The sequence below is a fragment of the Arvicola amphibius genome, chromosome 8 (assembly GCF_903992535.2).
Source record: "Arvicola amphibius chromosome 8, mArvAmp1.2, whole genome shotgun sequence".
In the NCBI taxonomy this organism is placed as follows: Eukaryota; Metazoa; Chordata; class Mammalia; order Rodentia; family Cricetidae; genus Arvicola; species Arvicola amphibius.
Genome location: NC_052054.1, coordinates 100,031,514 through 100,059,161, shown reverse-complemented (window position 1 = coordinate 100,059,161; position 27,648 = coordinate 100,031,514). Strand labels below are relative to the sequence as shown.

Genomic DNA, 27,648 nt, shown 5'->3' with positions numbered 1-27,648 from the left:
AATAAATTTTAAATCATCAACTTAATTCCTGAAATAGAAGATTCTTTTGTGTTTTTGTGTATATTTGTGTCTGTGAGTGAGAGATTAGGGGCAGGGAGGTGAAGCTTCCCAATATAACAGATCAATTTACTATCTTCCTGGAGGAAGTCAAAATGAACAGCCCTCTGAGAAGGCTGGAGAAGCCCTCTGAGAAGATGATTATAGCTCATCCCTTGGTGCAGGGAGGGAATGAAGACCCCTACTGGTCCTCAGACGTACAATACAGTGCCTAGGTGAGTGGTCCTATGTATGTAGTGTGATGAGTGTCTCTTCTATAGCTTAGGCATCCTTCATTACCAGTGTTGTCCTGCTTTCAAATCAACCACCCCACAGTCCGTGGTATGTGGGCTCTCATTTACACACATGGCCCAGAGGATACATGCCTACTTCTGTTTGCACTGTGGCTTGCTTGGTAAAAAGCAGGGCTGGTGCACCAGGCAGGGATGTGGGCTCACACTGCATCTCACAGAGAAACTGTTCATTGTCAGCCACATGGGAAAGGCCAGCACCTAATGTAGGGGCCCATAGCCATATATCCCATGTGTCATGAGAGCGCAGAATGCACACAGGGGGCATCTCTGAAATGCACACTAACTGCAGTCAGTGCCTCAAGAGCTATGTTCTCACATGAGAGCAGGTGTTCCCAGCTCCTGTGTTCTGGGAGCCTCACAGCATTATCTGGAGAGAGTCAGTGAACCTATTTCTCTAACTCAATCCAGGCTGGTGGCTGCCACAGCTTGGGGGGGCACTAAGCTATGTGTCCATTCATCCAGGGGGTCAATGTTACGCAGCAAAGTTACCAAGGTCCACCTCGACACCCTGCTTTCACCCTCATCTCCATTTGCTCGTCCTGGCACGCCTATCCCCAATTCCCCACACCGACACCCTCCAATTCAAGAGCTTGCCTTTTCCTCCACAGGCCCCTCTTGTACCCCCTCCCACTCACCTACAGCAGGAATTAAAAACCCAGACTCTGTAAAGGGCAGGCTCAGATTGTAAGCACTTGGGCTGATGGGAGGCTCTTCCGGCCTCAACTGGGTGGTCTGAGTTTCTCCCTGATCCAGTCTCTTAGGAACCAGAATAGGGTCTTCACTTTGCATTCTATCCTAATGGACCAAACACGTCTTTCCTAGATTACTAAATGCCAACTCAGACATTTTTTTCACAATGTTCCTAGTCAGAGCATTCTCTGCTACATACCCAAACAAGCTCTTCTGAATCTCTGGCCTGGTGATGTTCAACTCCTACAAGCAAATGCTGGAGGTCACATTGCCCACATTCATATTCACTCTAGTCCCACGCCCCCACCTGAAGGGGAAGCCCAGCCAATCACCTTGTTTGTAAGGCGTGTCCCCCTTAGGCTAATATTTACTTATAAAATCTTGCCTGTGTGCAGCCCGCTTTCTCTTTGTTTTCCTGCGCTCCTTGTTGGAACCTTGGCTTTTGTAAGTTCCCTTTTCTTTCCTTTATTAAAGCTGAATATTATATATTAAAGCTAGTCTGGTTAATTATAACTGTCGATCAACCACGCCCCTTCACCCACCCCCTAATGCCATGGTTTGTCACTGTTTAACAAGGTAGTCCTGCCTTTCAGGCCTCTTTACATTTTGTTGGACTGGTCGACTCAAACACCCTACCCACTTCATCCTGGGACCAGGTCTTTCCCCAGGCCGCAGCAGAAGACATATCGCTTATTATTTACCAGGCACAAACCCTCAACAGTCCTCCTGCCCCAGACTGAGGCGTACAGGCAATTTCCTTGGGGATATCCTTTCCCCAACAAGGCTTGGCCTGGGCCTCACCTCTGGGAGCATCTGAGGGCCCTGATGGTTGGGAGCCATCAATCACTGCATCACAGAACTTCGAGCTTTATCCCTGGTTCCTGTCTGGGGGCCAAGCAGGCAAGAGAGGCTTCTGACTCACTAGACTTCCACTGCTGAGCTTTATGCTTCTGTTTCTTGATTTCTAAGACCACCACCACTGACTCTGCTGAAATTCTATCTAAGGAAGCAGTGGGATGCCATCATGAGCTGCAACTACCTTTTGAAAAGGTAGCTGATAGTTTAACCAAATGTATACACAGCAAGTGCTTGTCTCTCAGACATTAAGCCATTCAGAAGGTAGAGTGATAACTACAGCAGATATCAGAGTGTGTACTCACAGGAACCACGTGTATCTTACCACACCACTCAAACAGTTGTTTAGAAAAGGCAGCAACAGCAGCAGGCTGTACAACAGAATGACGGTTCAAGGTCTACAGATGGGCAATACACTTTGTAGTTTGAGGCCAGTGAGAAATTAAGATGCCACTAGAACACCAGCACCATCTTTGCTAAGCTTCCTGTGTCACACATGATTGTTCCACTGCAGAGGCCAGGCACCGAGGACAGGTCCAGGGCGCTAAGGACAGTGTATCACTCACTTTCTGCTTCCCAGCCCATAGTGCTCTGCCTGAGCTCCGCCAACTTCAAAGCTGTGTCTGGCTCAAGGCCTGGTTTGAATTATAGTTCCTTTTCTCCTACAAGTGTCTGGGCCTGAGGAGAAAGTGCCGGTCACTTCTGGATCTCATTAGGGGCAATTTTCTTATCTTTTCTTCATCGGATGCTTGATCCCCTGAAAATGTGACCTAGCAGTAGAGGGCTCTGAAGAACAAGGTGCTGTCTTTGAGGCATGCCTTATCCCATGGGGCCCCAAAGAAGTAGACTGAAGAAGAAAGGGGGAAGGAGCCTCTGACCCTTCTTTCCCCACCTGATGCCCAGGGAACCATAAATTGTGAACTTCAAAGTACTACTTTACATTAAAATAAAAAAAAAAGCAACCTGAAACAATTTCCCTTTTCAAAGAAGCAATTGAAGCTTTAGAAGGCGCCATCAAAAAGGGATTATCATTCATATACTCTGCCAACCGTTAGGACAGATGTCAGGGTGACTAAGGAAGGAAGGCTCACCTCAAAGGCTGGCCAGGCAGGTCAGACACTGAAGATACCTGGGCAGGGACAGCAGGGGTCAGACTTAGCCCCAGGATCCCAGAACTGCAGGCATACTCAAGAAATGCCCCCAGTGAGCACAGTTCAGGAGGCAGAGAGCAAGGCCTGGGGGATGAGGGCTGGCCCAGTCACTGGCTGCAAGGACTGATGCGAGTGAAGGGTATCTGTTACTGTCATCAAGTGAACACCATCTTCTCTCTGTACCAGAGTCACCATGAGGCCTTCAAAGGCCCTGACCTGCAAATGGTATTCACTCAGAAACACAGGTCACTAACTGGGCAGTGATGTCTTCTCACACTACTGATAGGCCATGTTTCCAGTGCTGTGCAGATGGCATGACACATCCTGGCTCTCAGGTTGGGCTTTCACAGACTTCCTAGTGTTTGGGGGAAGTTTGTAAGTGAGGTGGGCACAGATCAGTGGTGTGTAGAGACACCGGAAACAACCAAAGGGATCAGAGGTAAATGTCAGGTGGCAGTCAGCATAAAGCTTCTAAGGTCTGAGTGATCCCTGCCTGCAACTGGCCAATAGCTGAACAGCAGACCTTTGTAACTTCACCAACTGAGATTTGTCACTTCTAGGAATAGTCTGGTCAACTCACACCCACTGGGTCAGGCCTTTACCATACTGGACACTAACCACCTCTCCAATAGGAGTGGGACTGGGAACCTGTTTCAAAACGAGCAGGCAGATGCTGAGAAGTGTTCTGAGTTTTTGGTACCACAGCTATAGAGCATAGGCAAGTCCACATACATTTTACAGATACAGCTCACCAACTAGGGACATATACACTTGCATACATACGTGCTTATACTTCCAGAGATCTATGCCTTACAGGCATATATGCACACAACAACAACAACAACAACAACAACAACAACAATACACACACACACACACAGAGTCACATAGATAGTGTCCCTTGGGAACATACAGACATATGTACACATGTCTGCACGTAAGCATGTCTACATGCACATAAGGCACATGATTGTACACATCTGTTTCTTATGTACAGTGGTCAAGGCAGAGAAGACCCCTGGAGGTCTGATGATGCTCTCACCCACAATACAAATAAATAAATAAATAAAAATAAATGAAGTACTTTATGAGACTGAAGGCCCCTCAGGCCCATCCAGTCCCTGGAACCACTCCTGGGCTGTGGTTGACTTGAGTGGAACCTCCTCATTGCACAGCAGCTGGGGAAAGCCACCATGGTGTAACAAGAGGAAAGGGACAGGCCAAGCCACCCACTATTGGCTGTATGAACGGCTTCAGTCTGGCCTGATGTAAATACAAAGAATTACGGACAACGAAAGTCAATGTTTTTTTTAAAAGCAACCACCTTGCAGCCAATCTAAGGGGCCACAGCAGCACAAAAGTTGTGGGATAATGAGATGACTCTTCCCTGATACTCATAAAAATAAAGGGGATCCTATTTCTCCTTTATTCATTTCCACTTGTTATACCTTCACAAAGGCTTTGTGGAAGAGTGAGCAGGAAATGAGATCTGAGATTTACTCTTTCAGTTTCCACCGATTAAAGGTTTCCAGCATAGAAGTCTTACTCCACCCCCTACTGTCTCCCCATCTTATCACTGAGACCCAAACAGGCTTACACGAGAAGGGAGCTGGTAACAGAAGTGAGACAGTTCAAAGATCAAGCCCGGAGTCCCCAGTCTGCTTGGCTGCCGCTGGACTCAGAAGGGCCAGTCTCTGTGGCTGAACAGATGGGTACTCACCTGAAGGCTGCCAGGTACTCTGCATCTCCCATGGGGGGTTCGAGGCCTCCCGTGAAAGCCATGTTGACATTGAAACCCAAGCCTGGCCCTGTGCCCACCTGTGGCCATAAGGAGAGAGACTGTTGTCAATGACACTCTGAAAAGACTACCTGAGACAACTGACACTTGAATTAGGGTGTGTTGGGCTGGCAGTCCCATAGGGATATTCATGAGTCCTGTGGATTTGTACGTGTGCTCACCAGTGAAGCTGGACACTCCAGTACCAGGCACTAAGATCAGTGGAGCAGATTTTACAGGGCTGCAGCTGCTCACAGACCCTAAACTAGGAGGAACCACTGAGAGACACTTCTGAGGACCTGTGCATCATGCATGCACAGAAGAGGCTCTATACTTTGGACTGTCTTTGGAAGGTAGGCTCTGTGTTCCTGGGACCACCAGGTAGTACCAAATGCTAGACAAACAAGGGACATGAGTGTGCTGCCTAAGGATGCCCACTAAAGACAGTGGCTGGGAAAGGCATCACAAGGTACAGAGAAGCCGGTGTCCTGGAGGAGCAAAATAACAATTCCTTATGTTTCCTTGCCCTGAATGGAACCAGAAATGATATATAGATTCTCACTGAACATTGAACAAAATTCTGGTCCAAGGCATGCACAGCATAATCTCGGGTAGCATTTTCTAGAATGGCAGCTGAGCTGAGACTGCTACTTCTGTGGCAGTCTGGGGGGGCCTGTATCTGCCCTGCTCTCCAGATAGCTGTAGCACCTGGCTCTAAGCATGCCCCCCCCCGGTGTCCCCAAAATTTCACACACTCTACGTACCTCATCTGGTGCTCCACTTCCTGGGAAGAAGTTCCCATCGTCATAGCGGTGCAGAGACATGTAGAGAACATTGGGGTCATTGTAGAAGGCCTGCTGAGTCCCATTCCCATGGTGTACATCCTGAGAGACCGAGAGAACTGGCTCAGGGAGGACCAGGCCTCAAGTATAGCCCTCACCATCCAGCTGTCCCCTGTACCTTGGGGTAACAGTTCCTACTTGGTGAACACCCTAGAATCTTAAGCCTGCTTTGCATCTCATGGTAAGGTGTTAGGGGTGCCAGCAGCATCAAGAGATGCTTAAGTTAGCATCCGAGTTGGCAGAGTCTCTGTAACCCTGCGCACCAGAGCACATTCCTGACTTCAGAGAAGAGAATGGGGTTAGCTTCCAGCTGAGTTGAGGCTGGGATTTCAAACCGAGCCATCTGATTCATCTTATGTGCCTGCCTCATTTACAGTGAGCCATTTCCGACTTCCATCAGGATAATTACTGATTATGGGTTGGCTATGTTCAAGCACATGTGAGGTATTTCTCATCGCATAGGGCATATGGAAGAAGAACTTAGGTGACAGACGGGTACCAGGCCCCCATCCGAAGTGAGCAGCTGTTTTCTTAAGACACAATACCTGTGTAAGCTTTGATTTCTGCCAGGCCTGTGGCCACTGTTGTGGGCCATGAGAATTGGTTTCCAGGACAGGCAGGCTGGGTGGCTCTGCACTGCATGGCTGTGTGTGTGAAAAGCTTTCTCTACGGGGTCATCTGTGCTCAGTGTAGGATGTGGATGTTCAGCCACTCAAGAAGACAAGTGCCCCTTCTCTCTTCACCAGGTCCTGCTGAGAGGAGCAACCATAGATAACACTGTGTACAGTAAGTCATAGTAGTGTCTATGTGTCACCATCATGCAGTTTAATGCAAAGTGTGGTGGTCCTGGGGAGTGTGTCCTGGTCTTGGGAAGATAAGACAGTGTCTATGTGGGTCACCTGCTGACTCAGTTGTTCCCAGAACCTAGCTGTCATACCTATGCTGACACTAACTGTATGGCACTTCTGTCTTTGCCCGTATCTCTGCTTGTTCCCTGAGGAAGGGCCAGGTTGCAGAAGGGACAGGCTCACTGGTAACTGCTTTCCATGCCTTACTTAGGTCCTATTCTGGATCCAAGAGTTGACTTGTCTCCTGGTTCATGTTTTGTTGTTTCTTTCTGAAACTGGAAGGGCATGAAATCCAAATGACAACCCCACCTGATGTGGGCTTAAAGTATGTTAAGAGACATCAGTATCAGAAAGTGTTTCTTTGTACATGTGTTTTAGATCCATTGGCTTCTTACAACTTTTCACATATTATGCAGAAATGCAGTACAGGGCCATCCAGCATGCTCGTCCTGGGGACCACTCCCCACAGCCACGACCACAGTGATGATCACAGGCCTGGTAGAAGCCCAGACTGCCTCTTCACCTGCTGCTTGGAGCTCATGACACCGAGGCACTTGACTAAGAAGGGGTGCTGACATGCATACCCCAACGCCTGACTACTTCTGACATTTGGCTTAGCTCTCAGAGAAGCAGCAGCCATTCCAGACAGTGGGATTATAAGAAGCTGTGCTCGTTCGGGAAGACGGAGGCACAGTCACTTGTGTGAAGTGAGTCTCAGCTAGCATAAGGTGGGTCCCCCGGTCAGAGCACAGAGTCAGGCTTAAACATGACCTTTAAAGCTCCAGCCTCCTGAGAGGTCACACCAAATACCAGCGATGGTGACCTCCCTCAAATGTGTGTACTATCCTGGCAGGTTAGGCTAATGACTGGCAGGATCAGCTGGTCCCAGTCCTAAATCCAACTTTTAATGGGCACAGGCTTTATTTCTCTGATTTCTGGGACTGTGTTCAGAAAGTTCAGTTTGTTCCCTGATTCCAAGTGTCAGTAGAGGTAAAGGCCCATGCTCAATCAGGTCGTCCACTGGGGAAACAGGTGGGTATGCATGCTCTTTCCAGGCCTGCCTGGGCAGGAAGTCACTCACCCAGTCCACAATGAGGATCTTGCTCACATTCAGCCTCTGCTGGAGAAGTTTGGCTGCAATTGCCACGGAGTTAAAATAGCAGAACCCCCTGCAAAGATGATGTCTAGTTACTGTTTTTACACAACTCATAGTAGAATATCAAGAGTCTATGAGATTCTGGAGGGCCCAAGTGGAGGCCATTGGTTCTTAACTGGGTCCTTTAACTGGTGCTGGTGATTAACCAACAGACGTAGACACACAAGCCAAGCTAAATACACATATACCACAGATCCACAGGTACATAAGCACATTGCCACATAGGACCCACCCGTCAGACACACATACCACTCTCAAAAATACATTTTGAAGTATGAGTACACACACTATAGAAAATCTCCCTACACCCCAGATATGCACATAGGCACACATAAGTGTATACACTACAAGACATCCACCTCAGACACACAAACATACAGATACATGCACACACCACAAATATACACAGACACAAATACATATATCTACATATATCAGATACACACATGTAAACACACACTGAAGACATACACAGACACTGTTAAAGGTTAATAATAGTTGTCAACCTGACAGGATATGGAATCATTTGGAGATACCTATTTGAGATTATCTAATTGGGTCAGCCTTTGCAAGGCTATGAGGAATTATCATGCTCAGGTTAAAAAGAGTGGTAAAACCCATCGAAAATGTGAATGTACTATTCCGGTGGGCTAGGGACCTAATGCATCATCACACACATCTCTGGCACAGCTTCCCTGACGTCATAACTTCAACCTCTTCAATCATCTTTGTTAAACTCAACAGGGAAGTCTTTGTGTCCGTATTCCTCATCCAACTGCATGACTCTCAAATCACAGGTCTACCTTGGCTGTGGGCAAGGGAGACAAAGTAACACACCCTTGGTGATGTGCACAAGGCCACTCAGCTCCTCCCTGGGCCCTCAGATGCTCACCCAGCCCTGTCACCCATGATTTTTATCAGTCTACTGTGTCCACTTACATGGGTGTGCTCTCCTCAGCATGGTGTCCTGGGGGACGAACCACAGCAAAGCCATTCTGCGAATGATAGCAGACAGTGGGAAATAGTGAGGAAAGGCATTTCATACCTCCCCAAAAGTCAGCACAAACACCAGTCATCAGATTTAGACTCCACAGGAGGATGTGGTTTCCATTATCACTGTTCCCACGACATGAATGGGAAATGGGGTTAGTTGGCTCCTTTGTTAAGGAGTCTGTACAGAAAGCCTGACCTGAGGACAGACAGTAGGCCCACTGGCTCTGTTTCTAAGTGCCAACAACTGGGATTGCAGCCACTAGAGGGGGTGTGGCCTAGGGTCCCAGTCTTGTTGCCTGTTGCTCACCAGCAGCCTTGTAGCAAACATGAATACAGATAAAAGAAAGCTGGGCATGCTAAACTCCAGCAGGAAGACCAGGAGCTTGAGGCCAGTCTCACCTATACTGTGAGCTGGAGCCTAGCTTGGCTAAATAAGAACTTGATTCCCCATCATTCCCTAATAAAACAAATGCTCATATAGACTACTGCTGTGTCCATGCTATGCCTCAAGTAGGTCTTGGGCTCACCTCTGTCCTGACAGCTGTGAAACAGATGGTACACACAACACCGAACCCTACTCCCATCTATAAGAATAATCAGTACAGGGCTGGCACTGGATGGCATGGCTGCACAGCCTGCACCCCGTCTCTCATGCTCTACACAGCACCACTGGCACACTACTGGGGCTGCTGCTGTAAACACTCAACCAAGTCCGACTCTCCCCAGCCCCAGGAAGTGTTAGGCTCAAGCTTTAACTGAGCACACAAAGGTCAGCCAAGGGGACTGGGTTGACAGGACAGGGCAGTGGGAAGGCTGAGAGGTAGAGACACAAGACAGATGCCACCCTCTGACACTCAGCACTGCAAACTTTGTTCTCATTCTTGTGCCTGCACTCTGGGCTGAGTTCTGGGCACTGGCTTCAGGAGTCTAACAAGCCTCCGATTCCACCTGCCTCTTGTACTGAGCAGACAACAATATGTATGGTGCTGAGCAGCAGGCAAGCATGGAGTGAAGATAACACAGCCCGACAATGAGCACAAATGAATTCCCAAGGGGACATTTCCCCATGAGCATCCTCATGATAAGTTTCCACAAGGTGAACACCTTCCACCTTCAGGCCCACATCTTTTAGCATACCATCCTGAGTAGAGAAGACAGTGTGATGGTACTGAGCGGGACCATGTGTGGGCTAGCTACAGGAAGCCTCTCTGCACACTGTTCACTGTGAGCTGAGTCAGACCCTCTTTTCTTAGAGATACACATTTTTCCTTGTAAAGATGAGCGAAATTATGGGCCTTACAAGTTGAGATCCAAGACATTTCTCAAAAAGAATAATGCTTTTCACTTCTGGGAACAGGATAGGCAGGAGCTGCCAGTGATGGGATTTGGACTTCACACGTGCCTGTCCCTATGCACATGACAGGGACTTTGGATGGGATGGCATTTCTTATGAGATGAGTGGTAGCAGTAAGTGTTTTAAAAAAAATAAAACAGAGCTAGAGAGACAGCTCAGAGGTTAAGAGCACTGGCTGTTCTTCCAGAGGTTCTGCATTCAATTTTCAGCAACCACATGGTGGCTCACAACCATCTATAATGAGATCTGGTACTCTCTTATGGTGTGCAGGCATACGTGCAGGCAGAACACTGCACACATAATAATTAAGTATAATGAAAACAAAACAAAGTATGATCTCTCTTAGGGTTAGGTATGCTGAGAACTAGGACCTTAACTTTCCAACCGCTGTCTGGTTCAGTAAACATCCTGTGGGTGAGACAACTACACAACAAACAGGCGGCTGCAGGGTCCACGCTGCACTGCCTTCAAGATCTGCCGTGTGCCAACACTGGCACAGGTCAGAGAAGTTAGCTAGTCTCTAGTTTTCATGAAGACCACAAGACACTCCCTTTTCAAACCTTGCTTACACAGGTCAGTGTCTCTCCACCAGTTTCACATTGCTGTAAGACAGATGTGAATCCAGATGCCATGCACTATGCCAGATGCTGTTGTTATTTTACAATCCATGCTCTGAAAATGTCTCATTTTTAAATCTCACTTCGTTGATACTGAAGAGGGAGCTACATGAACAAAAGCTTTCTGGGCTCCTGAGCAACTGGGAAGGGGAAAGGGGCTCCACAGATCCACCTCAGAATGTGAACTATACATTTTCATCAGTATGGAGCGTGTACATTATCCTGGACAGGAGCCACCTTGCACCAATCCTTTCTAGCCCCTTGCCAGAAGGAAAAGGACATTGGGCTGACCCTCCTTGTGTCGCCCAGCTAGATCTATTGTGCTGACTGACCTTTAGCTCTCCCGTGGCCACCTTGAAGACCAGCTCCACCACGCAGCCCACAGCCAGGCGGGCTGCCCCCGACGAGTGTACCTCATTCCATATGGTGTCGCTATCCACCTGTGAAAACAACACTCCTCGGTGAGCCAAATTCTGGGTCACTGTCACTGCCATCACACAGGTTGTGCAGCCTGGATCCCCTAAAGCTCTGCCCCTGTGTTGTAGACTGGCCAGGGCAGACACAGCAACCCATACCAGGTACATTTCTTTGAGATGTGCTAAAACATTAAACACAGGAATAAAAATCAAGTGACCAGAAATACCATGTTCCATCCCCTCTGGGATATCCTTCTCCTTTCACCTGTTCCAACAGACCTGAAACTGACAGTAAGGATCCTAGGCTACTTTTTAAGTTGGAACTGGAGCTAAGAGCTGTGTTAACGAGCAGAAAATGAAATGGAATAGAAACTACAATCAGTGGCTCTCCTTTGTTTTGACTTTATCTGCACACTTACTATGGGCTGAGAGTAATTAAATGGGACTAGGGCATGAGGCATAACAAAGAACCACCAGGTCTGATCTGGGTGGCAGGAAGGTGGCTTGTTAGTTTCTACTTCAAACAGCAAGCAGGCCAGCCAGTTGTCTACTGGCCTGGACAAAGGAGAATGCATTATAATTTTTTAAAACTTACATTGGAGTATGTGTGTTGGGTATGAACACATGAAAGTAAATTCTGTGGAGGTCAGAGAACAACTCATAGGAGTCAGTTCCCTTCTTTCACTACACAAATCTCAGGGATTAAACTTGGTTGTCAGGCTTGGCAGCAGGTATCCTTACCTGCAGAGCCATCTTGCAGGCCCAGGAGGATGTATTTTTAAGGTTTGGCTAGTGGGGAACAAGACAAGACACTTCCACTACTGGGTCTACAGGAGAGCCCAAAGGGGGAGTCTAGGCAGGGATTAAAGGGCTGCAATGTCAGGGCACAGAACAACTGTCTATGTATGTGTGCCCTGTGAGGATACATGGGGCCTGGACCAGATACACCGAGATTTAGGCCTTGCCAGGGAGTTATGGCCTGGGGGAGTAGGGTGGGTGTTGCTTGGCTAAGAAGTTAAAGCTGTTTAACTTCTTAAATCTGAGGTTTGCCAGATCCTCACATACACCACCTCTGAGTACTCAAAGAAGCTGGGAATCCAGACCCACAAGCACCTCTCTTCATCTCCATCTGGGCCTTCCATGCCACCTGACAGACACTGATCACCGATGGGAGGAGCAACCCTTTTCAGTTTTTCCATGAGCTTCACTCTCAGAGACAGACAACCTAAAACTCCTTTGTATGGCTTTAGACTTCACTGAAAGGAGTACTTAGCCCTGGCTATGTTCTTTAAAGAGCTCCCAAATGCCAAAGGATGACCTGTAGGGAGGCATCACTATTCAAAGTTGAGACAGTGGCTTGTGGTCCTATGAAGACCAGCTTTGGCTGGAGAATCAAATCATTATTATCAGCTCATTATAATATCAAGGTGACAGTGCAGGAGACAGTCCATCAGTCCAGGGGGCAGCAGGGTCTTGGGTAGTTCAAGTCAAGTCAAAGGCTATGTATGAGCTCAGTGATCATTTCCTTCTCAAGTGTGAAGAGGGAGCCTGGCTTTAGACCTGGGCTAAGACTTGGGGAAGGGACTATGCATGTCATTCGCTTGATCTTCCAGGACTTTCTGTAGACTGTGCGCTTCTGGACATTAGAGGTAAGTGACGTAGTCTGGCTAAGCCCCCTTCTGCACAGAGGAAGGGGTGAACCCTTGAACAATCCCCACTACAGTAGCCCAGGTTGCAAAGACTTGACAAGACTTCCCTGCTACTTTCTTCCAGTTTCTGTCCAGCTGCTTCCCTTGAAGTGGTACTGAGGAGCAGCCCTGTTCAGTCAGGGTGGTGATGCGAATGTGAATGGAAGCTATAGAAAAGCGCTTTACAGAGGATAGACATAGGTGAAATGGAAACACAAATGCATCTGGGAAATGAAAACTGAATAACAATAATGGAACACGTGGCAAATTTGGGTGAGCCCTGGGAATCAGGAGGCTCAACTGGGAGGGTAGGTCCCAGGCAGGGCTGGGACAGGAGTAGGGAAAGTCAAGAACACAGGTCCTTACTAGTTTGAAATTTATAATAATGAGGTGAACAAATGCAAGAGTGTTTTTATTTGGTTTGAAAAATGGTTGAAACTATTTCAAACCTTTACTTAACAGAACTAAGGAAGGAATTTCAACTCTGAAAGAACTATTACATGAAGGAAATGGCAATGGAAAGCTGCTTCCCGGGACAGAGGGCCTGCCTTTGGGTGCCTGCTCCTCATCCTACATACCCTACACAGTTCTCCCATTGCTCTGACACACCGGTGGGTTGGCCCTAGAAGGAAAACTTAGTCTATTCAAGCGAGAGCCTGTAGGCCTTCTTCCTGCCTCAGAACCCATGTGAAAGACCTGAAGTTCCCAACTCCCGGCTGGGTTTCATTGGCTCCACTTACATCTGTGCAGTGTGTCTGCACTCATCTGGCATGCCTGTTGCACCTCAGATCTGGGGCTAGTGGTGCAGGAGACTGCCCAGGTTTGCCCCTAGATCTAAGCTTGCATTTAGTTTTCATTTGCAAATTATAAATGCTGCCTTGCACAGGGCTCTCTGGCTGCAGGGCAGTGCAAATCCAAATCTTTTCAAGTCGGGCCAAAAATTTGCCCCGAATTAAGAGATTGCAGCCTATTTAGAATACAAAACAAAGTAACTCCAGGAGGGCTTGGTGGTGGTATGAATAGATGCCATCGATTCTCTTTCTGACGGGACAATTTTCAAAGCAGCGATTTCTGTAAAGACTCAGGAAGAAAACAATTTTGTTTCATTTCCATAACAGAATCCAGACCTCAGCTTCACCCCAGGATCTGTGATCAAACATGGTACAGGTTTGGCCAGAACAACTCTGGCCCAACACACAGTGGTGCAGTGGGATTTGAAGGGTCAGAAGATCAGAAAGGAGGGTTGGTTCCGCTCTTGCATCCCAGAAGACAGGAATACAGCAGAACCTCTGCCTCCCGAGGCCAGTGTGGCAACAGAGACTAAGGGCTGTCTGTGCAGTTGGAGTAGACGCCTTGATGGACAGTTCTTTGCCACTTGTGTGTCTCAGTCTGTTTCCCAAGTGACGAGTTGCTCTTTTCACCTGGCTATAGAAATGGCTATCACCACAAAGCAGAGAATGTCATCTGATTCATGGGCATGCTACAGAGAACTCTGTCTGGAGTACAAGCTAGTAAGTGGTGCATGACAAGCCCACTCTGCCCCAAGAAGCCTCTGTGGCCTGTGTGAACATGAGCACAGTGCTATTGAGGATGTTGCAAGGCAGTCTACACATAAGGTGCACAAGAACTGTGGACTAGCAGGGCTCCAGATGCACTGTCAGACAACCTTCCCCTCAAAAGGTGCCTGAGTTTGGTGAAAAAAAAAAAAAAGCTCCCAGCTCTCAGTTCCTTTGAAGCCCCACATGGCCCCGCCTGTCCCATAGTACTGTTTATGGAAAACACCTGGCAGCCATTACCCACTCAAGAGAGCAAGGCAATGATTTCTGTGACCACTGGGGCTCTGAGAACAAACAGGACATTATTTACACATTAAAGAAATACTTACCCCAACACCACCACATGGGAGTCTGACAAACACGGAGGTCAGCGAGCCTGTGGAGAGAAGTTGAGGGTCAGATCAGGGTAGCACTGGATCTGTGAGTGCATAGTCCTTAGAGTGTGCTGTGGATCCCAGGACAAGATGGTTCCCACTGGCTCCCCTGCAAGGCTCCAGCACCGGGCAACAAGTACAAGGAGAGTGGCTCTGCCAGAGCCTGAGAGGGAGCAGGCTTTCATGGTTAGACAGCCACAGGAAGTGGGGGTGGGCCTCCCAGGAGACCTGCACAATCCAGACATCATGCTGCCTTGAGAACCTGTGGGCAGGGAAGCTTGTGTATACCTGATAGTATTCCTACTAAAGCACAAAAACTCTTCCATTAAGTGCTGGAAGATCTTGGAGTTAGGGGAGGTTCGATGTATCTACATGTCTGGCTGAAGGTCCAAGTATGGATCTCAGTAAATTAGCCCATTCCTGGCTGTTCCTCGGGGGCACTGGGCCATACCTGCATATTCCTTGCCACTATCAGTCCCCCAATTCTTGCTGAGGAAACAGCATTGTTGTGGCCTCCATTTCCTGCTGTTTCTTGAGGGCTAGGACTCTTGGGTCCTACCGAGGCCACCTTCTTATCACCCTCTCCTTTCTGCCTCAAACAGCTAAGCATTCAGAGCATAGGTCCAGGGCTTGGTCCTTATTTGCACATACAAATAACGGAGGCAGGACAGGGGGATTAAATACATCTTTCCTTCAGTGACAGGTGGGCAGCAGGTAAAAATGCTATAAACTTTGCATACACAGGTTCTTGCAGCAGAGTGGAATCTGCAGGCAGATAAGGACTGGCCATGTAGGGGAGTTATTACAGGGAAGCACCATGTCAAACCAGTGTCTTAAATGGTGGCTATCCTTTCCAGAGATGACATCCATTCAGGGATGGGGATAGGGTAGGTAGGGAAAGTCTGGGCCTTTGGGAAAAGGCTGGGAAGGATGGATGTGGACTACAAGCCACACTGCACCTGCTCAATGCGTACTGTTCAACTGCAGCCATTATGGGTCTGTATCACAGACTGAAGCCATCACACAGGGCACCTGGCTTCTAAAGTCAGGAATCAGCCAGGCATGAAGAGACAGAACTTTCATTATTACTACTCATTCTAACACAGGTACGGCAGTGCAATGTCATGAAGAGTTCCTTTGCTCAGGATCCTGGGACTTTCTTCAGTAAATTCACATTGGTTATGTGGTGGTGAAGGCTATGAAACTATAGCCAATGCCATGTACATTCCAAATGTCAATCACTGGAGTATTTTCATGCTCATTTCCAGCCAGTGAAGAGGGTAAAAGGAAGGTCATCAGATATTAAGCACAGAAAGCACACTTGAATAGGAGGCAGGGCATGATGCTCATGACAAGAGCTTTTATGTCCATCACAAGCTGTATCCAAGGGTCCCCTGTTCTAGACTGAGTATCTCACCCCAGCTTAGGCTACAGCCTAGCTCTACCTGTTGACAGTTTGAGGTCACAACCATTGAGTCAGGTTGCAAAACAGTCCTGAAGTCTAGCCCTCTGGTCTACTCACAGCAGAGTGCTAGTTGATGTTTCAGGACGTGAATGGGTAAGACAGACAACGCACACTCTGTGGCAGCCGGTCTTTCAGAGGTCTGCCTTGACAGCTTTACAGATGCCCCAAGCCAGGCCTTTCTTCATCATGGCTGTTAGGTGCCTCCTTGCTTCTAGGGAAGGTGACTGGCCCACCACACCGGCAATACACTTCAGGGAAGAACTATAAAGGGTCTTTGTACATGGCAGAGAAATGTGTGGATTGGATTAAAAAAGGAAAGAAAAATCAAAGTAGTATTTACAAATCTAACTAGGGCTACTTTAAAAGAACTTGGGGTAACTGCTATTACTATGTCTCAAATACTTAGGCCAAGGACGTTTGTGAAGATCTGTTGTTAGGACACTGTAGAAGCTTAAACAGGGGTCTTGGAGGGTTAGGCAGTGACAGACTAGGTACCTCCCACAGTGAGAAAGTGCGAAGCTTAGCCAGAAGGGAAAGGACACCAAATGAGGATCTCACATGGCCACCACAAAGACACAGGGTACAGCAACAGAGTCAGTCACTGGCATGGCGATGTGTATAGTGTGTGGGGAAAACTTCCTAATAAAGAAAGAAATCCATGTACAAATAGGCTTTAGTGGAGTAGTGCTGGCCACAAGCTAGGGACTAGTGTTCAAGTGACCTACACTTCTTCCTTCACTCCTACCTTTGTTCATAGTATCTTCCCAATTCAAGGACACTAAGTACAGCCTTAGTCTCTAGCTGCCTGGGAAGCACTGTCCTATCTGTTCCTGACTTCATGTGGAGCCTACACTGGCAGCTTAGGATGGGCAATGGCTCTGTAAATGTGCATCAGAGTTTTGAGGATACTATTTGCTGGGAACTCTCACTGTCAGTGTCCTCTGAACTGGCCAAGATCCTGCAGGGGGAGTCCCCTGTTTTCTGACTGAGGGTGAAGGGCCCATTTGGGGACTGTGGGTGGGAGATGGACTTTGGACAATTCAAGAACCCCCACTGTTGAACCATGACCTGAAGTCAGAGTCCCAAGGCAGAAACCACACTAACCCTAGCTCTGTCCTTATCCCTACTGTCTGTCGTCTTGGATCACTGCAAAAGTCACCATCTCTGAGCTGCTGGGTTCTGTGGGGATAAACCACATAGGCAATGTAGGATATACTCAGGGATTACACAGGGTCCCACAGCTTGCCAAATCCTACTTTTATTGGATAAAGACCCTGGTGGTGAGGTAGAATAGGTTTCTGCTAGCCAGAACATGGCCAAGCCTGGGGGTCTCCATGTCTTTTCAGCCTTTCCCTAAGAGATTTAAGAAAGGAACTGCAAACAGGACAAGGGCTGTGCTCTCAGTCCTGAGCAGCTTCCAGAATGGACTGTAGATCCAGCCTTCCCATCCTGGTCAGCCACACAGTAGCCCCAGCTGTAGGGGCCTAGGGGTGGAAACATCACTTGCAGGAGATCAAGCCTCGTAGGGATGTAAGGAAGGTCTCGAGTACCTAGAAGTTTCTTACTGTCCAGTTTCTGTCTGTTGAGAGGGTTTGTGCCATAAAGGAGTGTGTGGGCCTCCGAGTGCACTGTCTGCAGCTCCTCCAATGTAGCTTTGCGTCCACGGATGCACTGTGGGGACATAAGGTAAGAACAAATATGTCAGGTCAATTTCTACTGAAGCAAGGCCACTGCGCCAGAGGGAATGCAGTTTGGTTATGACGATGGACATACGATTATTAGATTATTGAAAAGCAGAAACAAAACAGTTCCTAACACAATATTTAAAAATATTTTTGGTGGCTTGCATTTTAATCATAGCTTTGAAAAACATTGAAATATAATTCTAGTTTTCAACATGCTATCCTTCACTATCACACATACTATTTTCAACAAATTATTACTTTGCTTTCTGGAACCAGGGTCTGGGCTTAAAACAGCAAGAAGTGTCAGAGTTGAGGCAAGCTGCCTGAGCTCATTCTCAAAAGAACTCAAGTCACTGCTCTAGTGTCCCTCAACAGCAGCTCTCTGTGGCCCTCTCTTGCTCATGGCTGACACACTGGCATCTGTGCTTGCACTGGGAGATGATTAAGAGTATTGTGCTCATCTGCAGATTGTAAGATCACCAAATCAACTCTGGGCTACCTTCAGATCTCTAGACACTAGCAGGTGAGTGCCTGCCCTTTAGTTGAGTTAATCACTTAACCTAGGTGGCCAGTGGGTTATGAAACAGACATATATTTTATAGGGAAAGGGCTCCTTGGAGGTCAGGCAAAGGAAAGTCCTCATCACTCAACAAGCTGTTGACATGGATCTGATGTCCCTTTCCTGACCATTTGTCTGGTCCAGCAGGAGCTGACCTACATGGTGAAGAAGCTAAACCAATATGGTATGGCCCTGGTTCTACAGGCTGGCAGAGGGGCCTGAGCCTACAGAGAAGACCTCTTTCTAGTTCTGACCACTCATGGGGTGAGACCACCCATAAGACCTCCAGTATGTGCCTACCCAGAGCAAGGTACTGTCCAGGCTCTAGTTTAAGAGTCAGTGGTTGGGAGTCTATGAGATAGCATAGAATCATCTGCTTGACTTCTGTGTTGGATATCAACTCTAATGACAAGGGCCTAGGACTCAGGTTACAAGCCAGACGATGGAGACCTGGTGTGGATGCAAGCTTGCTTTCTTGGGCTGAATTAAGGAACAGCTCCTCTGCACAACAAAGAGCTGACAAGGTAAGCTTCCCATGTTTGGGATTACAGTACTTACACTTAGGAAGCTGGTCAGTGCTTTTACTGTTGCCAGTGGTTCTAAGCCCCATCTTGCCTTAGCCTACCTCTTCTGAGGCTCCTGCCAACTCTGCTCTGACTTCATAGACTGACATCTAAGAATCCTCTGCCAGCGGCCCAGGTATGGCAAATATCTCTCAAACCTCCATGATGGTACAACAGAAGGTGAGGTGGCTGGTTATCCTGCTTTCTCAGATATTTATACTCTCAAACCAGCCCGGCTCTACTTGCTTTCTTAGCTGAGAATCTGTCTCACAGTCCGTGCCTGAATATACTTTCCTGGGAGGGGGCAAGACATTTGTGAATGCTGGCAACTGAAGGATGCTCAGGGCAGCATCTGGATGGGCAGGATGGCAGGATGCAAGGCCAGCTGGAGCATGAGAGGAAAGAGGGTTTTTCTCAGGGCTTGTGTACACAGGTCAATGCTGCCCCCCAGTGGCATAGCATTCTGGATAGATTCCCAAAGCAGGTGCCTGTGGCCTCACCTCACCCCTCAATGTTTATTTCCCACACAGAAGGCCATCAGGAGCAGGTGTGGGCTTGATATTGGGATGTCCCCAAAAGTGAGGTACAATTTGAGTGGTAAGGGACACTGGGGACCCGAGAGCCCTGGGATGATGTAAATGAATACTGCAAGTTGAAGAGAGGTCATAGCAGATTCCCCTGGCAGGTACTAAAGGTAATCCTGTGGGTGATGCTAGTCCTACCGCACAGACGGGAAGGAGGGCCCACCTGAGCCTACCAGTTCCCAGGAGCAGAGCCCTGCCCTACACAGGTTTATTCTTCCTCTTCAGCTTAGGACTCCTGAGTGCACAGGACCTGGGACTACACCCTGCTGAGCCATGTGTGGAGAACCAGGAGAGGCTCAACATGGTCTTGGCTAGAGCCATACTGTATGTGACCAGCTCTGTTGTAGCCAAATTTGGGGTAAACCTGAACCCCACTGGCAGATAGGGCAGTCCTTCTGAGAGCAAGCATGGCAGCTAAGAAAACTGAGGACCAGCACCTAGAGAGACAACCCTATTAGAGTCTTCCTACACAGCTTCCTGGGGCTGGCATAAAGGAACCAGAGGCCAAGCTAATGGGGTCGGGAGACAGAGGGAGGGTGGTGGTGGGGAGAAGGTGCTTCCCACGCTGGCCACTGCCTTGCGGAACCTAACATTTGAGGAAGAAAAGGTCCAAAGCTCTCCACACATCCTCAGAGAGGCTTTCTGATGCAGCTGATAGGACTAACGGGACATGTAGGCTTATCTTCCCCGAGTCTTGAAGCCCTCTCTCACTGCATAAGTATGGATGGATGCACACACTGGCCAGTCGCAGGAGCATGATGAAAAGTAACTAGGAAGAAGGCAGAAACAGCTATGGGAAGCAGCCTGGCACTGTGGGTTTGAGGAGCACAGCCCAGTGGTGCTAGTTTCTGTAGAAGATACAGAATCTTAGGAAAACAGTTTGGACTCTGCCATGGGAAGCCCCAAAAGGTTCATGGAAAGGAAGCTACACGCCCAATATAGTTGTGTTGGTACTGTGGGTCCTGCAAAAGGTGGTTCTGACAGAAGGTAACTGGGAAACAGGGACTTCACCCTTAGAAGTCATAAAGGTTCAGGCCTTTATAACTAAATTAGTTCTCAAATGAACAAGTTGTCACAGAGAAAGGCCAGCCTACACAGCAGTCTTTTTTCTGCTTCTCTGTCAAGTTGTGGCTTAGTTAAGGGATTCTCGTGAGATGCTGGTACCTTGGTTTGGAACCTCCAGCAACCAGAACTGTCAAGTGGTAAACAGACCTCTCTGCTTTATTAAAGCACAAGCCTCAGGTATTCTATCGTAACAACAACAAAGGTGCCAAGATAGGCTTCTCAGAAGCCCATAGACAGTATGGATGGGGACGAGGAAACATAGGCAATGTTTCTTGGATTCTCTCCATCACTGTAACATGAAAACAGGCAGACACTGTGAATAGAGCAGGCTGGAAGCCATGTCCAGGAGCAAGAAAGGCAGTAGGTGTTCCTCTATCACCTTAGACAGACCCCCATACCTCACACTTGCCACGGAGACCAGTTTCCTGCAGGCGGGACCAGATGCTCTGGATCCTCCCAGCATGCTCCGGGTGGCTGTTGGTGTTCCCACAGGTGCACTGATGCTTCAACATCAGTGTGTCATACACAAGGCCTGCAGTGGAGCAGAGCTGAAGTCAGAGCAGTGCCCAGGGCTGAGCCAGTCAATGCCAGAAGGTGGCCCTGGACAGCAGAAGAATTCCCAGGGGGGAACAGAGCAGAGATGGTTCTTGGTTTACGTTTATCCTATCCCCTTTTCAAGTAGAAACTAGAGGATCTAGACACAAGCAGAGTGAGAGACTCAGCATTGTCCAACACTGTAGCTCAGAAAAACTATGGCTGCATCATTGGGCCAAGTTACGGAATGAAAGATGAGAAGGTCTGGTAGCCTCTGGCTATGCTGAATTCCAGCACCGACAGGTGTCGGCCCTTCAAGGCTGTCTGCCTGGTCACTGACATTTAGCAAGTCTGTTGGGAAGACATTGCCCAAGGTTACCACACGGTCCAGGCCAGCATGAGTTTTGTGGTTTGCCAACAGATAACGTCCAGAGCAGCTGGACATAGGGTAAATGGTGGCATTCATGGATTCACTCAAGATGGACACAAGAATACAAAGGGAGCTGGGTTCCATATTTGAGATGCATAAGCATGCCTATCTGAAACGAGCAAGTACATGAGCATAGCTCAGAAGCTGCGGACCACAGAAGTCTGTCAGTCACGAGTGGCTTCACAGAATGGCATAGATAGGAAGGTCTCTTCTGACTAGCCACTAGCCAATAAGTACTGTTTACATGCAAGTTGCCACCAAGGTTTCATGACAGAGTTTCCTTTATGAGCTGCAGTCCTTTGAGGACATACTAATTTCAGCTCATGGCCTGAAAACTTGGTGGGTTTTATGAAATGCAGTTTTAATTTTTTTGAAGTAATCTTAATTTCTAGGTATTACTACTGAAATGTTTCCCTTAACAAGAAATTTTCTTCTAAGAAAAGAACTTGGCTGTAGTTGCAGTGTGCTGCAGGAAGACATTTTGTAAGACCTGTGAAGGATAAAGCCATTCTGTATTTACATAACTTTTCTTCATTAGGAAGAAATATTAAATCGAAACACTATGAAAAACCATCCTAGCTTCCCTGCTTGTCATTACAGGGAACTACTGAAAGAGGTGGTGTGGCTATCTTGTAGGGATAGTTTTCTGTCCCTGCCTCTATGAAACCGTGGTCCACACTTCTGCTGAGTTCGTTCCGGACCTCTGAACTTTTGCTAAGGTGCCACCGAGACACGATTTCCAACCCACAGGGCAGATGCAATGCCAGAGGTAAGAGAGGCCCAGTCAGTCCCAGATCTTGCTGTGTTCTGCTCTAGCAGAACTTTTCACTAAGCACTGTCCAGGGTGTCACTGGAGCCTCGGGGCAATGCCGCTGTCCTGGGTTTGGTTTAGGGGACACTTGCAGAAGACAAACGCTGCTGCTACTGCTGCTGACTAAGAATGGGGTGTTGGGAAGCTCCACGCTGGCACACAGAGGGGACTGACTTCTGCAAGGAAAAGAAGGCAGTTTTCTGAGCTTGTGACCAGCCTCAGAATCACAGCACTGCAGTGTGCTCCCATGACTGAGTAGGGTTCTCAGGCCTGACATGGTGCTGGCTGCTTGTCACTGGACAGTGTGGCCTGGGCTCTTCCCAGACTCCGCTGAGGCTGCTCCCTTAGCCTCTCTCAGTGGCTTGCTCCACACTCCCAGACTGCCTCCGTGCTCTTGCTTCCCCCCACCAGCAAGAGGCTACAAGTTACCTGTGGTGAACCTTGGTTTGGTGGGGGGCTCCTGGACTGACATGGGGAAGGTGGCAGATGCTGGGGAGGACTGAGCCCGGGACAGAGGTCTGTGGCTGCCGAATGACACAGGGATGCCAGCAGCCTCCATTGATGCCTGGTAGTTCCTTAGCTGGTGGATCCTCTGTTGCTCCAGCAGGAGAGCTTGCTGTGGAGCAAGATAGAGGGCCATTAGTGGCAGAACATTTCCCACCAGTCTGTGACACTTATTACACAGTCACCCCTAGCCAATGACAGGTCTCTGCACTGTGGGACAACTAACCATGGATGCATGCCTCCTAACCATGGGCCATGATCTGAGTGGGATCACAGAGAATGCACTTGGCACACTGGCCATGCTTAAGAGGATGAGGGGAGTTGCCATCTCAAAGGCCTACAGGGAGGTGTGGTCCAGGCGGGGCTTGGGAAGTGTTCTCTAAAGAGATGGTGAGCAGTGGTGGAGGGGCTGGTATTGGACAGGGTTCAGGTCCTCAGCTAGGGGAGTCACTCTGGCCATAGTGAAAATGGGACCGTAAAGACATACTGCCACCCCTCCACAGGTTCTTCTGGTAATGACAGTGCTTAATCTGTGGGCCAAACTCAGCAAGAGAGCAAAGGCAGATACAGAAGGGCCAGCTGTATAATGTCTGATGTGTTCCTTGCCTTGGCCTCAAACCACTCTAGCATTCTCAAGCTAGGAAGGTCAGAGCTAGGGTGTGTGTGTGGGGGGGGGGGGGGGGAGATGACATAATGAGATAAGCTGCTAAGGGCTCAGGTGCCCAGGGGAGAGGACTAGGTTGACAAGGGTAGCTGTAAAGTATGGGATCACCACTCAGGGGATTTGCTACCTGAGGGATGTGAACGCTGATGGGGACTCTGGGGACTGGCTGAGGTACAGGGGAAGTGAACCAGCTGTGGGGCGTGAGGCAAAGATGAGGTTCCCAAGGTTGACCCGCCCAGAGGCGGCTCCTTCTGTAGTAAACAGAAGAAGTCACTTTCTAGGGCCCTGAGATAGATGAAAAAGAAAATCATGTCATCCCACGCCACTGCAGCATGTTAAAAAGGAAGTCCAACTCCCACCCACCCCCACAAACCTCACCCCAAGTCCAATTTGATGGACAGATCTTATGGCCTTGGAAAATACCCTCTCTTGAGAAGCAGGGAGCAGCCCTGGGCTGTCAGCAGAGGGGGGGACTTTACCTAGATGCTTCAGCCTTCAGCAGACAGAAGGGCCACAGTACGGAGGCAGAGCACCTCCTGCAGGAGGGCCAGAAATACCCACACAGAAGTGGAAGGCCCACGGCCTCCCCAGCTTACATCAGACCATTAAGGAGTTAATGTCCCCTCTGTGTGCTTCCACAAACTACTCTGTGCTCAAGGTCCCCATGAAGGAGGTTCATTTGTTCTCCAGAGAACAAAGGAAGTAAGGCTCCTAAGGACTGTCTCATGCTTGGATCATCTGGTGTCTACAAGAGACCAGTTCCCAAAGCAGCTACTGAAATACCCTGACTTACATCTGTGTGGTAAAAAAATACTGGGTTTCAATGAGGGCAAGTAGGTGTTGGCTTCCTCTGAGGGTCTACTTTAGACATGACAAACATGTCCCCAAGTCCCTTTCTGTTCATCAGCTTGGAGCAGTAGACAGTCCTGGCCACTGATTTTCCTGGGTTCCTGGCTCATAAGACCCACAGTATTCTCACCCTTTTAATTCTATTAGACTTTAAAGAGTGGTGGTTATATGATGGGAGCTAAGTATTCCCAGAACCAAACCGGTCACCCGTGCCCAAGACAGAGAAAAGTACCACAGAGCTGGGTGCTGGGGACAGACTACGAGACCGATTCCCAAAGTAGACATTCAGGAGAATCTAAGCCACCCTCGTGCTGTGGGTTACCTCCTTGTTCCAGGGACCATATGAGAATGGAAGTCAACAGGTGTCTGCTGAAGGAACCTTGCTGTTCTGGCATTACCAAATGCTACGGAGAAGCATTGGTGGCGGCCACATCTAGAGAACCATGGGACTGAGAAAGGGCTTCCCTGGGAGAATCCTGGAGTCCAGCAAGCAGGGTATATGCCCTAGAATAGTACCCAGGCATCAAGTACTGCTTCTTGGGGATACAACTAGAGTCCATGACTCTGGATCCCTGGCATACCTATCACTCCTGAGGCAAAAGCAGCCTCCCTGGGGGTCTCTGGCTTCTAATCCACGGCTTCCCATGTCCTGTCCAAATGTCCCTAGTCTTTCTAGACAAGTGCCAGTTAATCTTTCACTGCAGATCAACAGTCACTCACTGAGCACCTTCTGTCTCTGGCTGTCTGCTATTTTGTACTGTGCCCCAGACCTCACTGTCCTCTCTGGACCTGAAGGATGGTCACCTGAACCAAAGTTCCATGTTGAGCAGACCCTGACTCTTTTCTGTTTGTTTGTGAGACATGGTCTCACTATGTAGACCAGGCTAGCCTTAAACTCACAGATATCTGATTCTGATTCTCCAGTCCTAGGATTAAAGGCATACACCATCACACCCAGATCATTTTTTCATTAACACTTCAACCTCCCATTCCAGTTTTTTTTTTTTTTTTTTTTTGTACAATCTCCAGCCTCTTATACTTGAGTTTTGTGTGGCCCAAATGCTCCAGAAGGTACATGAATGCCTTCAGAGACATACATGAGAGTGTTCAGCAAACACACCCCACCGCCCAGGAAGGCAGAACAGTAAGTGTCTGTGATTCAGAGGACAGAAGGAGAAGCTGAGTCAGCTGCCTGCTCTCTTCATTCCACACCTGTCTGAAGAGCAGCTCTTGCTCAGTGGCTGGGCGCTGGCTGGGTTCTGTGTCTCGAGTGGGCTCCACCTCTTCCTCCTCACTCTCAATGGGCTCCTGCTTCACCTGGACACCAGCTAGGGAAGGCTCCTTTTGCCCAGGGAGTCGGTCTAGGTAGGGCTCATCCAGCAAGGCCTGGTGTTCACGGAGTTCCTCTTCCGTCTCCTCAGGGTGGCTCTCAGGCTGCCGGGGTGGTTCGCTGGGTTTGGAGATCATCTGCAACACAGGGAAGACAAAGTTAGGACAGTCACGTGACTAGAAGAAGCTCCTCCATACATCACAGGACAGGAATGCTCTACCAAGAACTTATGTGACCCAGGGCCGGCAAGTACCATTTACCCATACAACAAGGACCCCAGCATCATTTCAGATGCACAGGAAGTGATGCTTGGAGTTAAGGTAAAGTGGCCTGAAGACAGGTACTAGGTGTTTAGTGTTTATGCAGGGATTCTGTGTGCCAGGACAGTGAAACTAAGACAGGCTGCACGTTGCAGCTCCTTTTGCAGAGGGGAGTAGAGGTGAAGAGAGAGGCCAGTGTCAGTCACACAGCCACAGCTGCTGAGAGCAACAGCCTCTCCAGATGCCGCCTGGAAGGATATACTATGGCTGCAAGAGAAGGGCAAAAGAGGCAGAAATCCAGTACCCCATGCTCAGAAGCTAGGGCAGAACTGGGAGGGCCCAGAGAGAAGTTCTCAGAAGCGGCCTTCTGAAAGCTTAGGGATGTCCCACACTGGAAGGACCTTCAGGATGTACCATCAATCTGTGGGGAGCAGTGCTGGTGGTACCCTGTCAGAAACATGTGCCAAGCTCCCCAGCTAACTTTTATGAAGGTACCACATGGCTGTGTAGGCAAGATTTTTCCAGTTTTGTTCTGAAAGCCTAGCCTGCTGGAAATCTTATTCCTAAAGCCCTAAGACACAAGGGCAGAGGTGGAAGGCAGAGAGACACTGGCCACAGGGCACTGCTCCTTACAGGATGGGTGAGGTCTGTGGGACATAGTATGGTGACAGTGGCATCTGTCCTGTACCTTAAGCATCCTCAGTATGCACATACATACAACAGGGTGACTAAGTCCCAGACATCTTAACTGGCATGGCTGAGATCATGCCATACTGTACACATGCAGATCAGCATACTGTAAACGGCCTCAAAAAAGCTAGGGAAGCCCATGTCAACTTAGTGAGCTGTCAAGCCTCTCCCCAGCTGATGGGAAAGACTCGGCAAGCAGGCTTCAACAAAAACTGGCTCTGGGCGGGGGAAGTGGCAGCATATCTTTCCTGCACTCCACTCTTCCCAATACCAGGTGCAATCTAACTGGGAACATGAGGTGAACCGGGTATGTGATTCAAGTTTGTGGAGACTGCACCCTTCAGGTCAGTGCTATGGCAAGGATAGAAGGGACACAGTATCTTGAATGGCAGAGGAAACTCCCTGGAGAAGGTGGCTTTGACTGCTAGGGAGTCACAACAGATAGATAGGCAGAACCCACGAGACAATAACAAGGAAGCTAGGTGCTTGGAGCTGGGAACAACCTAGGAGCTCTAGAACAGGCTACCATCGCCCAGCAGGGCACAGGGGTAAAAGGTGGCAACAGGACTATGAATGCAGAGACAGACCACGGGGAACAGAACATGAGTGAAGAACAGTAAGAAATTGCAAGGTACAGTGTGGCTAGAGGGGCTGAAGTGTTAGCCCTGGGGTACAGATGGCAGAGGTGGAAAGGTGGGCCCAGAGCACAGACGCTCAAGCAGTCTGGGAGACTGGGGCCCTTTCTTCCTCCCTCTGGACCCCCCCCCCACCATACACTGGGGCCTTTACTTCCTCCCTCTGCCTCCTGCCACATACAGAGGAGGGAAGGAGGAGGGGGTAAAGAAAGGAGGAAAGTGGTATTGTCACTGTAAGGCTGACTCACCCAAGGTGACCGGGCCCTCAGGAACTCAGGTCATTGTAAAAGCCTGGTTCTAAGTGGTTTTAAGTGCCCAGGGGTAGCAGCCCATGATGGTCTAGCACCCAGGTC

General features: G+C 48.8%; 1 protein-coding gene across 8 annotated transcripts in view; it reads right to left on the bottom strand.

Moving 5' to 3' along the window:
* Positions 1 to 27,648, bottom strand: part of Hdac4 (histone deacetylase 4) — a 262,695-nt gene that overhangs the window by 22,394 nt on the left and 212,653 nt on the right. For 6 of the 8 annotated variants that reach the window (XM_038339151.1, XM_038339150.1, XM_038339153.1 and 3 more), the window contains 10 exons: positions 25,593 to 25,847; positions 22,793 to 22,979; positions 20,987 to 21,120; positions 17,683 to 17,803; positions 14,623 to 14,669; positions 10,966 to 11,073; positions 8,609 to 8,664; positions 7,595 to 7,682; positions 5,588 to 5,707; positions 4,767 to 4,864 (listed from right to left, as the gene is read on the bottom strand). In XM_038339151.1, coding sequence (XP_038195079.1) covers positions 4,767 to 4,864; positions 5,588 to 5,707; positions 7,595 to 7,682; positions 8,609 to 8,664; positions 10,966 to 11,073; positions 14,623 to 14,669; positions 17,683 to 17,803; positions 20,987 to 21,120; positions 22,793 to 22,979; positions 25,593 to 25,847 — 1,214 coding nt within the window. The remainder of the gene's footprint in view (positions 1 to 4,766; positions 4,865 to 5,587; positions 5,708 to 7,594; positions 7,683 to 8,608; positions 8,665 to 10,965; positions 11,074 to 14,622; positions 14,670 to 17,682; positions 17,804 to 20,986; positions 21,121 to 22,792; positions 22,980 to 25,592; positions 25,848 to 27,648) is intronic. The other 2 variants (XM_038339154.1, XM_038339157.1) reach the window with 1 other exon arrangement.